Genomic DNA, 17,664 nt, shown 5'->3' with positions numbered 1-17,664 from the left:
AAGGGCGGAATTTTTACCTTGACTCGTGCCTTGTTCATTCCACACTCCATTCGTAACACTTCCAAGTCTTGAAATCTCCAACTTGAAGGGCAAAATTTTCACCTTCATCCATACCTTGTTGATTCCACATTCCAAGGTTTATTTGCATTAGATGATCGATTGATCAACCTTCGATTTCTTTCGTCAAATGAATCGGTATTTTGAACTTTGTTTGTACAAGATAGGTATCAACATGCTTTCATTTCTCGTTAGCATCAATTATCCATTGCTGATTGGTGATTTTGCCTTGATGATTTGAAACCCTCTCATTCATATAAATTCGCTCAATTTCAGCTTGAGGTGATGACGCTTGGAGGATCAATTGCATTTGATCAACTAGGGCGGCCTTTTAAGGTTTGTTTGAATAAGAACCCTTTTGTTTAGCGAATACTTCATCTAGATCACTCTTTTGGAGCAAATAGATGCCCTTGCCCAATTTTCACATCAAAACCCGAACTTAACCTAGGACATGAGATTTCACAATTTATCCACCTTGAAAGTATTTTTTTGATGACTCTTCCCTATTTTGACCTATGTCAATCCAAAACCCTAATTCATACCATTTCAAACCCTAAGACTTTTTCTTGCAAATTGACAACTTTTAGCAACATTAACCATCTTAGCAAGGTTGGCAACACAACCTCAAACCTGAGTTGACAAGACATATTCACTTCTCATAAGGGTTAACAGCTACTAAACTTACCAAGCTAAGACGACCTAACTAAACAACTAACTTAGAAAGCTAATATGACCAATGTGCGAAAATGTCACAACAAAGTGATAGTCAACGTTGGGAAATGCTAGAACATGAAGAGCTACAAGTTGTTGCTAATACTTGCTATAAGTGAATGTGATCAAGAATGTGTTGAAAATTGAAATGGAGGAATGCCAAGCTCCGTCAATCAAAGGAGGAAGAAGAGACTTTAATATATCTCAAGAGGAGAAAATCCTTGATGAAATTGCATCTACACAACAAAACTAATCTTCCCAAGGGGGTTTGCATCCTCAAATGGCTAAGATGGAAAGAATTCCAACTCCAGATCCACAAGGATTTCAAGCAAAGAAAAGAGTAAACTCAACATGTTTCAAATGATCCTCTCACAGCTCTTTCATAACCCACTGGAGAAACTCTTCAAATTCTCCTTTCCACATTCCCCTTTCTTTTTCACATTTCCCTTTCTTTTTAACTTTAAACTTTAACTTGAAAAATAATAAAGTGGCCCTCTTATAATTTCCCATTGACATAAAAAAGGTCACTTAAAATTTAGGAATTAATTATTTTATGATCTTATCAAAGAATTAAAATTAGTCATCATGAAGTTTACTTATTTTCAATAACATAATTTTAATCATTTAATTATATTCCAAGGTTCAAATAAAGGGTACATTACATTTTTTCACAAAATACCTTCAAATGAAAGTTACAAACTAGCACTACGAGGAACAAAAAACCCCTATGATTGTGTCCAACTAGAACTATCACTTGTGTAGGAGCCTCACATCCATGCCCTAAGCCAAGAGCCATCTACTTCTATCTCGAAATGAAAAGGAGAATCCATCACAATAGCATTTGCCTCATTTGTCCCTTTTTTTCCTCATGCAAAGCAAGGGCAACCTTCACCTCTCGTTTAATATCTAGTTCCATTGAATTACATGCTGCATATCCCAGACAAGAATTTGTGCAAACTGACATTTGAGGCAACCGATGCTTACTCTTGTCCTCAAGCAACAAAATTGCACACACCACCACTTTTTCCTTTTTACCAAGTTTGGAATGGCTCAAAGAAATGTCCTTATTCTTGTCACCAATATGAATACTTGTCAATCCCATTTCTATTTGCAAACATGGAAACTCTAGCAAAAAGAAAAACAATCAAGCTTCAACATAAAAAATTGTAACTAGAAGGAAGTAATGGATAAAGGAAACAAACATGAAAGATTAAAACCCTAGAAATCCTAAAACAAAACAACAATGAAAGAAATAACAAGAAACATAAAAGGGAATTACATGCATTTGACTCCAATCAATAAATCAATTTAATCACTCAAAGATCACTTGAAACAATTCCTAATCAACTGAAAATTGATGCAATGGAATCAAAGAATCAAGGGCATGAGAAAATTTCATAGATGTGAAAAAAATGAGGGTGTTTTCTGTTTTACTGTCATGTCCTCTTTTTAGAATTAAAATAATTGGGAGACCAATAGCCTATTTCATTATTTCTTGTAGGCTAAGGGACAAAGTCAGTGAAATAATTTAATAAATAATATTTTAAGTTGTCCTAGTAACTTTATTTTATAACATTGTTAAAGGACAACTAAAAATTTTCCAGATCTGCATCTAGTCCAAAATTTCTTAATGACTAATACGAAATACTTGACTAAGGTTCTCCTAGAGGGCTTTCTGGATTTGAAATGGCGGTGATGGAGACAGTGTTGAGTTGATTGCAAATGTATTAGGTGTCCATTCCAGATCTTCCTATAGACCAAGATTTCATCTAGATAGATCATAACAGATTTGCCAAGATGGTGCCAAAATCACTCTATTATAGATTAAAGGAAGTGACAAAGAAGCCCAGACAAGGGACTAGAAATGACACACAAATTTTTGGAAGGGAATAAGGATACAGATGATCTACTTGATTTTAAATCCATTCCTCACCTAAGAGTGATGGAAGCAGTAAACAGTCAATTTCTTTCAAAAAATTAAATTTCAAGGAACTAAAGTTGAAAGACCATTTCTTGAGGTAACTTTTCCACATTTGTACTAGTAACACTCCAAAGAATAAGAAGCTGCACAATATTGGAATAGCAGCAAAATAGTACCATAGAAAAATAAATAAGGGCGTGTAAGCAAAGAATGATTGAGAAGCAGCAGCTATAAAATGAATGATAAATTGATCAATGTAAACAAAAGTCACTTTTGTTGAAGTGCTCAGCCTGTCTCTACAACAATTCCTTCAAACAATGTGTATCACATTATTAGACAAAGGAACAATACTTGTACTGTAGATGCATGTATAAATCCATTAAGACGATTTCTAACAAAATAACTCCGAATTTCAAAGGATTCTATCAAATTTTCCAAATCAAATTAAATAACCTTCATCGAGAGCTGCAGTGTCCGGCACTTTTCTTAAAGTACAACATAAAATAATTTCAGAAAGTCAATTTATTTACCCTAAGGGGCTAACTATCTTTGACCTAGCACTGGATAAGAATTCTAATTCTATGCAAAAATTTGAATTTTCTAACAATTTCATCACAAATGAAATTTCATAAATATTTTCAATTTCAACATTTGGACTTCAACTAAATATACAATAAGTATTGGTGTAGTCAGCATAAAATACCTATGGTTATATTCGATAATATTTGCCAGTGTATTAATTGTTTGTATTAAGTGGGTTGTCACTCTCGGGTAGTTAATGTGTCAATTGGTTGACGGTTGTGTACCTCTCGGCATATGTTGTGTATCGCCAAGGAAGGGAGTACAGTATAGTTGGATCTATTGTAATCCTTGGCCGACCATCTCTGGTCTTCTCTATAATAATTGCATGTGCGAATAAAGATACATTTGGTAGTACGAAGATGGAAAGTGGAATGAAAAAGCCCACTAAGGAAGAATAGAGGCAGTACGAACAAGGGTACTTGCACGAAAGGAAATCATACCCCTATGAAGTCAAATCATATGCAAGTATATTGTTAAAAAATATGGAATTGAGAGAAAAAATTAAACAGAAGGAACCGTACAGGTGTTGATGTGTGTTTTACACACATAACAATACAGAACAAATTACCAAGATAATTTACCCTCTCTTGAACAAAATCACCTTAGATGCTACGAATGAGATCAACTAAAATGATTCCAAGGTTTCTACATGTCAGGTCTTGACGAGTAGGTAACTCAATGGTCAATGTGAATTGCTGTGTTCACTTGGGGACTTACGCAAATGTTTGGATTATCATGAATGATGTGGAATAGGTGTGCTGACAACTTAAGATTTATCAATATGGCTCTGGATTTACTTCTTACTAAAAAATGGGCAAAAGGAATAGGGTTTAGGAAATCTATTCTAAGCCTAGGAATGTAGGAGATGATGAACGGATTCAGTGGAATCAAACTAGGCAAGGTCTCACAATCAGGTATTGACACAGGCTTAGTGCAATCGTCTAAGGTATACTTAAAGATTTTCAGGCTATCACCATCAAACATTGACACCATCCAAGTTGATGCTTGTCAAGGGATGAGTAATAGTTGAAGTTAAACTTACTTAAAATTTCCAGTTGACCACTCAAGGTGCACTTGCTAGCGGCAAGAGGCTAGTGGTATGGACTAAGGATTCCACACAAATAAATTCAACAAATCTTTCACTCAATCCAACATACATGAAAATAAATTCTAACTAAAATTCTAATCTAACTTGGAGGAATTGAGAATCATGAATGCAAATATAACACTTGAAGGGCAAAATCACCAACAATTGAACAATGATTATGATTCAAATAGCTACAGCATATACCAACAATTCTACAAAAACTCTCCCTTACAAATGAGAGACAAGGAGGTATATATAGAGTCTCTTACAAAATGGATGGCCTGGATTGATCCAAGATCAATGGCCAAGATCATGCCAACAAAACCCTAGAATTGCCCTAATTAGGGTTTACATAAAAAATGGTGCCACCAACATATGGCCCAATCAAAAGATACCTAATCATCAAATAGGGAATCTTCTAGAAAATTCCTCCTTGAATCTCTCTCTCTCCTAGCATACTCCAAGAATCTAGCCAATACTGAATCTAACTCCTACATGGAAATGCTAGGCAAGGTATCCTGTTGTAAATCAAGCACGTCCAATGAATCCGAGCAAGCATCCAAAGTGTTCTTCCAATTTGGCATAAGCTTCTGTGAACCATGAACATGAATCAACAAAGAGACCAAGTCATCCATCTCACTCTTCTTCAAAGAGTCCAACTGGCAAAAATACATAAATTTCATCTTGTCTCTTAATTCGGCTAAGTGTAAACCACTAGCATCACTAACATCAACACCCAACAATTCTTCAATCGAGGCAAGGATCTTCATCTGAATGTCCTGAATCAATCCCTCCATCTCCATACAACTCGACTAGGCGTTCTCATAAGTTGATTTCTTCACAGCTAATGAACAATACCAACCATGGAAATCATATCTGTCTCCACTGTGCACAATGCTCTCGCTGACCAAGGTGCAATGAAGAATCTTCTTCAAAGCCTGGAGGTGTGGAATAGTCTTCTCCTGAATAGGCCAAAATTCTTCCCAAACTCCCTCCAAATACTGGATTCTAAATACGAACCCTGTTGTCCTATCATATGCATGGACAAACTGAGTAAGGAAATCATCTGCCTGCTCTCTTGCACTGTCAATCCACTTTTCCACCTCTGAGAGTGTATCTCTCGATGCCTCATAGTGTGAATTCATTCCATGGTCAACTGCAATAGGGGAAATAAGGGTGAGATTTTCACGCCTTATCCCTGCAATATACTCTCTAAGTCTGATATTTTATTCTTTGTATCTTTCTTTCTCCTCAATCTCTCTGTCTAACCTTGCATTGATTGCCTTGAGGTTATCACCAACCTCTTGAAACTCTTGTTCTCTAGATGTACGACCAAGGGCAACTGAAGTGATCTGGAAATCCATAGGAATAGCAATGTCTGCCGTTACGCCTGCCATAGGAATAGCAATCTGTGCAATCCGCATTCCTATCTCATCTCTAACTATGTACAACAAAATCTCTGCTCTCTTGGGTTCCTTCTCCTTAGCATTCCTAGCTAGGTAGTCATCAATGTCGTCAATAGGTTGTACCTCTATCATCTTCTTACTTTTCTCCATACTTCTCATCAGCCAATCAAGAATAGCGGCCATCTCCATGCCATCATCGAGACACATTTCTCAATCAAGTCCTCTCAAAGCCGAGAAAACATCATCATCATCATCAGGATTATTCCTGGTCAAATCGTATATCTCATTTCCCAAACTAACTTCCAAAAGGACAGTAGGGGATCCTGGTTGATCATCATTCTCATTTGGAGGTGCAGATGTCGCTGTGGCATGGAACTCTTGAATAGTCTCTGGTAGTATCACTGTGTTGGAACACTATTGGGTTCCCTTGTTCTGTTCTGTTACTTCAATCACTTTGATTGATGAGACACTGAGAGGTGGTGAAGGAGTGATAGGTGGAGGAATGATAGTCTTTTGTTCCTTCTTCACCTCCTCAATCTTCTTCCCTTTGGCCTTGACTTCTCCTGGCGTGTTCTTCCTTCTCTTGGGAGCTTGACTCTCTTCGTCTGCATAAATCCTGACATCACTGATAGTCCTCTAATCATCTTCGAAAGTAGACTCTTTCGGCTTCATCCTTTCATAGGTGAAGGGAACACCCATATCAACTAACTTGTTCATCTGTATATCTACCCATGCACGGGAGAAACTCAAGACCTCTCTCATCAATACATTCAGGTCAATCTCTTCTGACTCTGACCAATTAGGCAATAGGATTGCCTTCTTCATTTCACTCTCATACTATGGATGCGTATGATCTTTGTTGTCTAATACCTAATCAGGAATGAGAAAAACTCCACACTTCCTCATGAAATCCACTGACATCTTGGACCACATTCTTCTCTTCACTGCTTGCTCGTCCATCAGGTTGGCCCAATAATCTTCTATGTCAACTTTGTGAATGAACTTCTCTCCCCTAATCCTTCCTACTTTCTTGTCTAGATCAAATCTTTCTCTTTTCTTGTATGTAGCAAATCGATAGAATGCAAGCTCCTCACTCGCAGTGCTGGCAGTTGAGGCGGATTGGCAAACCTCTGACATCTTCCCAACTGAAATAGGGAATGTCATGCCTGTCCTATGCTTCTCTCTCTGAATGACATCAAACTCTAGAAGCTGTCTCACCACTTCCAACAAAATCATTCTGTTGGTCGGATACCTAGGAAGTCTGTAGGGTTCGGATTGAAACCCATGAATCCTAAGGTATGTGAAAGTGGGAAACTGAATATACCACGATCCATATTTTTCTATTAACTTTATTGCCTCCTTGGACAATCTTCTATGGATTTCGCCTTGCAGCATCCACGTGATGTACATAGTGAATGCATCATTCACTCTCTTATAGTCTTCAATTCTATACATGCTCAGCTGGGGGTAGCACTCATGACTCCGGAATTGTCCTTGCCCATTCCCGATTTCACCTTTGCATATTAATTCTCTGTATGAAACGAACCGTGCAAGTAGGTATACCAGCTAGGAAGTCATGGCAAATGACTTGGACCGCTCTACATTCCTCAGCTGAAAATCCAAGTTGTCATTTATAATCTTGGACCAATTTACCAATGTTCCTCTAAGACAATCCTGGATGAAATAGAACATCCATCCGTCAAATATTGCTCCCTATGGCATTCTGTTGTGCGAATCGCACACCCATCCCCGTCTTGGACAGGGACCCCCAGTTTGTGCCTTTCTGTCCTGATCCTGAAATTTGGCTAAGTCTGGAATTCCCTGATCCTGAAATTTGGCTAACTCTGAAAACTGAGGAAACCTCCAAAAACTAGAATTTGCAATATAACTCCTGGAGGGCCGAAACCACTTAAATGTTATATTCCATATGCTCAATTTCGGACCCAGAAGCCAAAAGTTGGAAAAGTTAAAAGTTGCCAAACGACCCTCAAGGTCCGAAATTCACTTTAAACATCATTTTCGGACCCTAGGGCCGAAAATTCTAAATATAACAAAATCGCAAAAAGTGTTTCCAGGTCCGAAAATCACTTAAGCACCAATTTCGGACCCTAGGGCCGAAATTTGAAGTTTCTTCTAAATTTCCAAACGCGTTTTTAGGCCCGAAAAGTGAAAACGCGATTTTACAAAAGCGCCTCCAGGTCCGAAATCACTTAAGTCTCATTTTCGGACCCTTGGAAGAAAATAAAAGAAAACGCGAAGTTTTAAAATGGACGCTTCAGGTCCGAAAGTCCGAAAAACCACTTAAAACCCCATTTTCGGACCCCTGCGTTTAAAGTGAATCGTGAAATGTTTAAAACACGCCCCAGGTCCGAAGTTTAAAACGCAAAAACGCCTCCGCCCCCCGAAATCACTTAAAACCTTATTTTCGGACCTCAGGTCCGAGGTTTTTGAAAAGGGCGAAAAGTTTTAAAAAACGGACGCTTCAGGTCCGAAAACCCGAAATACCCATTTTCGGACCCCTGGGTTTAAAAACGCGAAATAAAAAAGGACGCACTAGGTCCGAAAACTGACGATAGCGCTTCAAGCCCCGAAAATCGTTTAAAGTGTCCATTTTCGGACCATGGGGCGAAATCGAAAAAAAGGTATAAAGGTGCGAAATCCTACAAAGCTCCTCTAGATCCGAAGTTTGCCTTGGACACCCATTTTCGGACCCCAGCCCCGAAATTTTAAAACTCAGAAATTTGTAAAACGCCTGTAAGCTCCGAAATTTGCAAAAGGATGGCAAGGTCCGAAATTCGCCTTAAGTCTTCAAAATCGGACCCATGAGCCAAAAGTGAAAGGTTTTGAAAACTTGCAAAAAACGTTCAATGCTCCGAGTTTGCAAAATCTTACAAAGGATCCGAAGTTGTCTTTAATTTGCAGAAGTGTTCAAGGTCCGAAAATTACCCTTCAGTTTGCATAAACTCCCCATGTTCCGAAAATATCTCCAGTTCAAAATGTCTAAATTCTCCAAAATTCACCAGAAAAGCATGAGTGTTATGATTTTAAAATTTGCAGAAGTTCTCCAAATCTCCGAATCGCGCCATAAGAAGATTTCAAAACGTCCAGGACTCGAAAGGTAAAAACGCGTAGAAGTAAATCGCCCGAACACCATCAAGACCAAGGATCAGATTTCACAATCGAAGAGAAGGAGAAGCATTTTCAAGATACATCTCGCAAAGAGCTTCTCAAGCCAGACGTTGTAATTGAATTAATGTTTGTTAAAATTAAATTATTTAATTTTTTCAAATTAATTTAATTAAGTGAAATTGGTTGATCGCAGGACGTCATCGAAGAACCAGGAGAAAGACTTGAAACGCAAATCGAGGAAGGGTCGCAATTCAAGGCCAGGCGCTAAAGATTGAAAAAGAAAGATGCAGGAGCGCAAGAGCAACCGAGCATTGGGAACCGTGCCATTGAACATAGATGAAGTCCATCGGCGAAATTGAAGGCAAAAAAGCAAAAGAACACTCAGTCTATGCATTCTCGAGAAAAGGAGACACAGATGGATTTAATTCAAGGAATTCAATTCCTAAAAAGCTGAAACTACTTTATTGTAAACTGCCTATGGGTCCCGTGCAAGATATTTTTGTGGATAACTATTCCCAACCACCAAGAAGACCAGATAGACCTGAATTAAAGCCAAAAGTGGTTGCTAGTTGAGATATTTGTTGGTTGGATAACTGAGAATTAATTAGGCATGGGTCAAGGCTGCCAGCTTCTGGAAGACAGATCAGGGCCCTTGGATGCAGTCCATCCTGGCCTCTGATTCAAAATTGTAATATCTATAAAAGGCAGAGGCCTTTCTTCTGTAAAGGGTTAGATAGTTAGATAGTTAGATTGTTAGAGAGAGATTGTTAGAAATTGCTAGATAGTTAGATTTTAGAGTTAGAATAGGTTAGATCTTAGCAGTAGCATAGAGATGCTGCAGAAATTGTTGTAATAGGCAGTTGAGATCAATATATGAACATTGATTTGGTGTTTATTGTCTTGTTTTCATCCTGTTTGCATGGTTTCTTTCAGCATTTTAGATAGATCTTTCTATTTTGGGTGTGCAGGTATTTGATAGATTCGGGCTCATACCACTGAGGATATTCTGATTGTGTATCCTTTTGTGTGGTTAACCTGAGCCTTCGATTGTGCTTAGTTCAATTGCAGGTGTCCGTTTGAGCTGCGCCAAAATTGGGTGCTTAGCCGTGCGTCTCCAATCTGAAAATCTTCCAAGTTCCTTTGAAGATTGCACCGTTCCTGCAAGGTTGTGAGCTTTTCTGGCCAAGCAGGAATTGGTTATGTTGAATCTGTCTACCCGCATACCCGTGTTGTTAGTTTTAGATCTCCTAACCCTTTCCTTTTGCTCTTTATTGCATAATTCGAGAATCACAGCAGACTAGCTTGTTGCCAGTTAAACGTAAGTCCCCCTTGTGTTTCCAGCATAAACACATCAAGCCACTGAGAGATCCCGCAGTCAAGACCTGACAAAAGAAACCTTGAGGTAGTCTCCTTTGATCAAACTTAGAAAACAGCATTAGAGACTTCCTTATCTCAAGAGAGAGTAGGATAATCAGTCGGCTATTCTATTCTGCGTTGGCCGTATGGAGTTTGCAGCAATGCGATTTCAGACACGTCAACACATTCCCATCACTCTGTTGAGTAGGAATATCAAATCACTATACTCCTCTTTGAAGTCTACGCACATGAGTGTCTTGGGAGCCTTGGAATGATTAGACCTAGGCTCAATCATCCACTCATTGTTTATCATATTTTTGCATACACCCATCTTCTTCGTGTATCTATATGTATATTCATACTTGGTTGCATCTTTCATGTCTGCTCCGCGTGGAATTCCGAACACCTCAGCAATAGCATTCTCAGCAAGGTAGGCAATGACAACGCCCTTAGGAGTTTTGATCATTCGTGTGAGAGGATCATAACACCGTGCACACTCCAGGATAAGCTCACTGCACTGTATGGACTGTGGAAATCCAGCGGCATGGAAAATACCACTCTTCATAATGTTCGCATAGGCTGGGGAAGGATCCTGATTTCTGATTCCGAACATCCGCTGATGCATCTGGTCAAAGTCTAGGAAATGCATGTTTGTATCTGTGATTTCCTTCCATCTGGATGAAATCTTGAGCTTTGGATAAACTCCAGTCTCCAGCATCTTCTGTAGTTCTTTCCTTTCCTTAAATCCGGACTTCGACATCGCACCTGTACGAAGCTTGAAGTTAGACTTAGAAAAATAAATAATATTCTTTGATAAAATTCCTGACTTTCTAAAGATTTTAGCTAACTAGAGCATAAAGTCAGGAGAATAATCCACATTCTTGGTAGATTTTAACAATTAAGTTCAAAATGTGACTACTTTAAGGCATGCAAACCTTCTATAAAATTCACTTATACCTCCTTATACTTGGAAAATACGCAAGCTGAAATGCAAAGGAGTATACCGGATCAACGATGACTAAGGAAAGGTGTGAAAGGTTGTGTTTTCACACAAGGTATATCTGAGGACACCTTTTGCAGTCAACAATGGAGGTTGAATTTGAAGACAACCTGAAAAATTAGACTTTTAAAACATGTCGTAATCTTCAAAAATATGCATAAACTTGATAAAAATCAGTTTTAATGATGAAAACAATCATATTCAGAAATGTAAGTGTGGCTGATAAAAAAATTAATTTCTGAGGACAAGTCTGAAAATTGATTACTTCAGACTTATCAGCACCTTGCAAAGTAGTTAAAAATCCCTGAAAATGATAGAAAATAGCTAAGGAACCAGCTCCAAACAAAATTGCCAAAGTGGTTAGGTGGCTGGAAATGAAAATTTCTGAGGACAACTGCCTATAATGGAGTTTTCAGACCTGCAACAGCGATAAAATGGTCTGAAAATGCACTAAAAAACTCCACAAAACTCTTCCAAATGCAAATCGCCTATGTTGGAATTGGCTGGGCAAAGAAATTTGAAGTCTGAAAATTAATGGGCAGCCATTAATGGAGGTCAAATCTAAAGACAAACCTCAGATCTGAAACAAATCAGCGAGCTGGGAATGATGGCAGCCACCAAGAATGCATGGAAATCCACCAAAATGTGGCACAAAACACCTCAAACAAAATCGAAATTTTCCCAACTATGGCGCCAAACTAAAATTCTGAAAATGTCATCAATGGCAGCCCGGATCTGCAACAATGGAGGTCTAGAACAACAAGAAAAAATGGAGGAAAATATCGCCCAAGTCTCCAAACACAAAATCGCCACCCTTCACCAAAAATCGCCAAATTTGGAAAAAATCGCCAAACTTGGAAAATCACTAAATCTAGAAATGGTCTTTAATGGCAGCAAGGGAATGGAACAGCAAGCTGGAAAAAATGGAGGAAAGAATCCTCAACCCAACACTTCACTTCATCACTTTGCCAAAATTCACCAGACTTGGAGAAAAATCGCCTTTCATGGAGACACCTAGCGGATTTAATAATAAAATAATACTAAAGGCTCCTCTCTTATACTTGCTTTTACCTCTTACTTTCACCACACAAGCAATGTGGGATAAAACACTTGCATATATACTTGCTTGGCAAAACTAACTTGCTCCTAGAAGGTTTAAAATATTAAATGTTTATTGGAAGTTATTAAATTTTGCTTTTAAAATTTTAAATAATCATTAATCATTATTTAAAAGCAATTAAAAGGTGCTTATTAAAATATTGCAATTTAAGTGCAAATTAAGCCTCCAGGGGAAAACCGACTTAAGTTGGGATTAAAAATGTCAAAAATTCCCCATAAGGGAAAATCGACCCTAGCTTGGACAAAAATCCATGCATAACTTCATCAAAAATGCATACAAAACCCTCCAAGGGAAAATTGATGGCAGTCTGGATGAAAAACTGGACTCCAAGTTCACTTTACTTGGAAAAATCACTCTCTGGTGGAAATTCGACCTCAGTCTGGATGAAAATCCAGACTTAAAATTCACTAAAATGCTCTCAATGGAAAATCGACTTTAGTCTGGACTGAGAGTCTGCACAAAAATCCGCACTAAACTTGTCACAAAACATCCTAGTGGAAAATCAACCCAGGCATGGAATCATCCTTAACGTTGTCCGCACTATAGTCCGCACTCTAGTTCGCACTCTTGGTGGAAAATCAATGGCAGTCTGGAAAAATCCTGACACTTAGCCAAATTTTAGCACTTCCAGGGGAAAAACGACCCAGGTATGGATAAACAGTGGTGGAAAATCATAACCAGTATGGATTTCAGGGGAAACCCATGTGTAGTGTGGGATTTGAGTGGGGGAAAGGGGTGGGTAGTCTGGAATATGAGGGGAAAAGCACCTCTAGCATGGAATTTGACCTTTTAACCCTTGGAAAATGGACTTCTCTTAGGAATTTGACATTTTAATCACTCAATCACTTAGAAACTTCAAAATTAGACTGGATTTAGGCAAATTTTCCAAAAAATAGAGTGAAAAGCTAGGAAATTATTGGGATAAAGTGCGAAAACAATTTAAATAATACCTTAGGAGCGAGAAAACAACTCCAAAGGGTCTGGGAATACCTTGGCACTTCAAAATCACCGATGCGCGTGTTTAAAAACACATTAACGCTCAATAGGTCAACACTTAGACAAAAATTAGGATCATTAAAATATCAACGCTAGCAACTTGATCCTATAACTCCAAAAACCCTAGACGACACTAGGCATGATCAAAACTCTAAGACTCGGGCACGGGAAACGCAAAATTGCCCACTAAGCAGCCAAAACCCTAACCTAACAACGCAGAAAGCAGGAAAAGAGGGGGTCCCTGTTAGCAATGGGGCGATGTGTGAAAAGGTCACAACAACAAGAAAAGACAAGAACACTACACAAGAAGTCCGTACACCATATAGAGAGCACGAAGATTGGTCATGAGGCTACTTCCATACACCATACGAAAGATAGGAAGGGGTCGTGCAAGGAATAGGTCATCCACCGTACAAACACAATAGCATTGTACGCCATCAACCGTACGGACACATCATGTATGGGCACAACAATAGCTTACATCATCCACCGTACAAGCAAAACAACGCCATCCACCATACAAACACATGTACGAGCACACCAATGGCTTCATCCATACGCCATACGGGGGGAGAAGTTTGTATAGGTTGAACAAAACAAAGAGTTTTCATGGCATCCGAAGAAGCCCATACGGTGGCAAGAAGCAAATCCATACGAGGAATGGCCATTGAAGAAGTTCATACGATATGGAGCAACAACCGTACGTGGGGATAGTTCACAGAAGGTTGTACGGAAAGGACGTGGAGAACAGGAAAAACATGTTACAGTACAAGGTCAATCCCAGACGTCATACGAAGCAACATTGTACGGAAACACTAAATCGTACGTAGAAAAGCAATCAAGCCTGTACTCGAGGAATGAGTCCAGGCGGCCAGTGAGTCAAAGTTGCAAGGCGTATGTGAAAATGCCACTTGAGTCATGGGTTAACTCTGCAAAATCTCAATTTTATGACTTCATCAGTATTGTTTCTAGCGTCTTAAAAAATCACAAAAATCATGTGCGCCATGGAGTTTCGTGTTGCCCCTCAACCCCGCAAGGGGCGGGCACTGCCCCTAGACCCTCGCAAGGGGCATTGCCCCTTGACCCCATTGGGGGTGTTGCTGCCAAACCCCCATTTGATTTGGCAGGTACACTACAAGTTGGGTTTGTTCAGTACGAGTCTTTGCCTACACTCTTGTCATTAGTCTTTCCAGATATTACTTGATGTTTACTTTTTATCTGGAAGACAACTTTTTCTTTTGGGGGGATGATGTAGTTGGCATAAAATGCCTATGGTTATATTCTAAGTTACCGGTTCTTGTGGTTTTGGCTTGGGTCCGGGTCCTGGTTCGTGCCCGGTCTTGGTCCGGCCCGGGTTCGACCTGGGTTCCACCCGGGTCCTTCCCAGGTGGTTGGGTTCCCTATGGTTCCTACGATGCAGGAACCACAGGGAACCCGGCCACCTGGGAAGGACCCGGGTGGAACCCAGGTCGAACCCGGGAGGACCCGGGTGAACCCAGGCCTGTGGGTTCCCAAAAACGGGGCCCACAGGTCAAAAAACAATAAAAAAATATTTTTGTAGGGATTGTATATATTGAAAATATATATAATATGTGTATATATATAAATTTATAATTAATATATGTATATATGTACGGACGAACCTGTACCCGTACCCAAGAAAAAAAAATTTGCCGAACCCGCGAATCCGTACCCGAATCCGAACCCGAACCGGTAACTTAGGTTATATTCGATAATATCTGCTAATGTATTAATTGTTTGTATTAAGTGGGTTGTCACTCTCAGGTAGTTAATGTGTCAGTTGGTTGACAGTTGTGTACCTCTCGGCAACCATTGGGTCCTTTAAATATGTTGTGTACCGTCAAGGAAGGGAGTATGGTATACTCGAATCTGTTGTAATCCTTGGCCGACCATCTCTAGTCTTCTTCTCTGTAATAATTGCATGTGCAAATAAAGATATATTTAATTGCCGGGTCTGGTGTGCATTGTCATGTACATTATTATTTCCTGTATTTAATTTATCAATTGTAGCAGTAAACAATTGGTTTCCAATATATTCAGCTCAATTAGTTATTGGTTTGGTTTCTAAGAAGCACAGATAGCAAATTGATGAAGCAATGGCTCAAAAATATGTTCAGCTCAATGAGTAATTAAGGACAACATACCAACTTGCATTCGATGAGGAGGTGGCTCCAAAACTTCCATTGCATGATTAACAGCTTCAAAGTCAACTCCAAGATCCAACCCGAGGGCAAGAAGTGCAGCTGTGCCTGCATTATATGCATTGTGCATACCTATTGTCTTCAAGTTACCTAGATATATCTGTGACATAATCCCCAAAGTTGGAACAAGTATTGTGGCTTGTGCTGCCTCACCGTCCAGCTTTCAAACATAATATGAATATGAGCTAAAAAACCTCGACAAACATAAAACAGTTCAAACCAACAAGAAATTACTAAGAACACATAAGTAATGCACAAAGTGCCATCCAAGAATGTTTACCTTAACACCAGGGAGGTCTCCAATCCACGCTCGTGTACCTTGACTTCCACAACAATAAGCAGCTTCCTCTAGCAGCTGATCCCCTATTCTCATATTGAACAGAAACAAGAATCAAAATTATGGCCACATCTCACCAATTGTGATGAATTTTTCAATGTGAATACATGGTTTTTCCTGCATATTACAATGACCAAAAGTACCCTCAAATGTTCTTTCACAGTATCACAAAGATGTTATATGCATTCATCACATAGTTCTGAAGCTTGCTTTCCCTTGTATACGAACTGACAATGAGTTCCAATCATTGTTATGTGAAGTTCTTACAAATGAGTTTATGAGCAGTCTCCTCTATGTTATTTCACCAAACTGCCAATTGTTTTCAATGAAGCATACTTATAGGGTACTATTCAAATCAGCAAGCAATGAGAAAATGATGTAGCAGCTCTCTCCTCCTAACCCTTCAGTGGGTTGCCCTTGACAGAACAGTAGTTCGACTTTCTTAATGAAACCAGTTTTTTACAGCAATAGCACTCATTTTTTTCTGCAGCATTGAAGGGTTTTGTAACTGTATATGAGGCTACTCTTTTGGCTTCACAGGCTCAGAATGTGGATCGCTGTGATACACTGTCAAATTTTCCATGGACCAGCTAGGACTCAAACCTAGGACCTCCCATTTGCTGCTGGTGTGCTCTACCAATTAGCTAGTGGCACACTTTGTGACCAGTTCATTTACAGTTAGGGTGTGGCTCACTTCTCCAACAGGTACAAGGTATTGGAATCCAAAGAAGATGCTAAATTATAGGACAAAGGATTTGATATGAAATGACATCTATAAAAACTGCATATGTTTATTTGGCAATACACCTTCCAGGATAATCCAAAATTATCAACTATTGTCTAGCTAAAGAAATTGTGTAAGCATTAGGATTTTTAGGACTTCAAGTTATAAGTCTGTTTATAGCATTATACCGCTTGGAATCACTGCAAGATGGCTAGGATCCATATGTGAGAAAAGGCGGCACTTCATCATTGCATAGTTCTGCATTGTCTTGTGCCTCTCCAAATGATCAGGAGTAAGATTCAAAACTACAGCTACCTGAACATAAATACAAGAATGTGCTCTCAAATACATGAATATAGAGAAAACACACGCACATTTAAGATATGAAGCAAATCAAATAAAAGAAAAAGTAAGGTACAGTAATTCTTCTAACCGATGGTTTAAAATGCCTGTTAGGAATCTCCATCTGGTAACTGCTCACCTCAACCACTGCAGCCTACAGTATACAATAAATCGTCAAGGCAGCTACTCAGATGAAAAATTCTTTTGAAAGATTTGCTCTTTAGACTTTTTATATCTTCTTCAGGCCTCTAAACATAAACACTAGCTCAATATTTTTATTCAAATAAATAAACAATGAATGTGCTTCACCAATTTTCAACATAACAACAAACTAATAAAACCAGACAAAAACTGTTTCTTGACTAAATTAATCACTTTAAAGCAGTGTATGTCAATATCTGCCATCTAAAGACATTGATCTCTATATTAAATAGACAGGAGAAGGAAACTTGCCGTAAGTTCTGGTTCTGTTTTTGATGATGATAAACATTGGAAAGCAGCATCTGAAAGAGGCTTGCCAAGATTCCCCCCAACAAATGCTTCAATTCCAGCATGACGAAGAATCTTCCTTCCAATAAACATTTAAATAGAACAAAGTTTAGAGTATGTCTGGATAAAAAAGACGGATACAGACTCATTTTCCGACTTGTAAAACATGGACATTTTCTACAGCA

At 38.9% G+C, this 17,664-nt stretch overlaps 1 protein-coding gene across 9 annotated transcripts in view; it reads right to left on the bottom strand.

Annotated features, from left to right (window-relative positions):
* Window positions 1–17,664, bottom strand: part of LOC131068013 (uncharacterized) — a 273,939-nt gene that overhangs the window by 72,677 nt on the left and 183,598 nt on the right. For 6 of the 9 annotated variants that reach the window (XR_009111897.2, XR_009111896.2, XM_058003212.2 and 3 more), the window contains exons 6-10: window positions 17,444–17,554; window positions 17,082–17,144; window positions 16,837–16,963; window positions 15,868–15,950; window positions 15,531–15,747 (exon numbers count right to left, since the gene is read on the bottom strand). Coding sequence is in view for 7 of the 9 variants with exons in the window: in XM_058003212.2 (XP_057859195.1) it covers window positions 15,531–15,747; window positions 15,868–15,950; window positions 16,837–16,963; window positions 17,082–17,144; window positions 17,444–17,554 (601 nt within the window). In the remaining 2 variants the exon portion in view is untranslated. The remainder of the gene's footprint in view (window positions 1–15,530; window positions 15,748–15,867; window positions 15,951–16,836; window positions 16,964–17,081; window positions 17,145–17,443; window positions 17,555–17,664) is intronic. The other 3 variants (XM_058003210.2, XM_058003211.2, XM_058003215.2) reach the window with 3 other exon arrangements.

Source organism: Cryptomeria japonica, chromosome 4, assembly GCF_030272615.1.
Source record: "Cryptomeria japonica chromosome 4, Sugi_1.0, whole genome shotgun sequence".
In the NCBI taxonomy this organism is placed as follows: Eukaryota; Viridiplantae; Streptophyta; class Pinopsida; order Cupressales; family Cupressaceae; genus Cryptomeria; species Cryptomeria japonica.
Note: the sequence above shows the minus strand (reverse complement) of the source record. Positions and strands in the feature narration are given on the sequence as shown.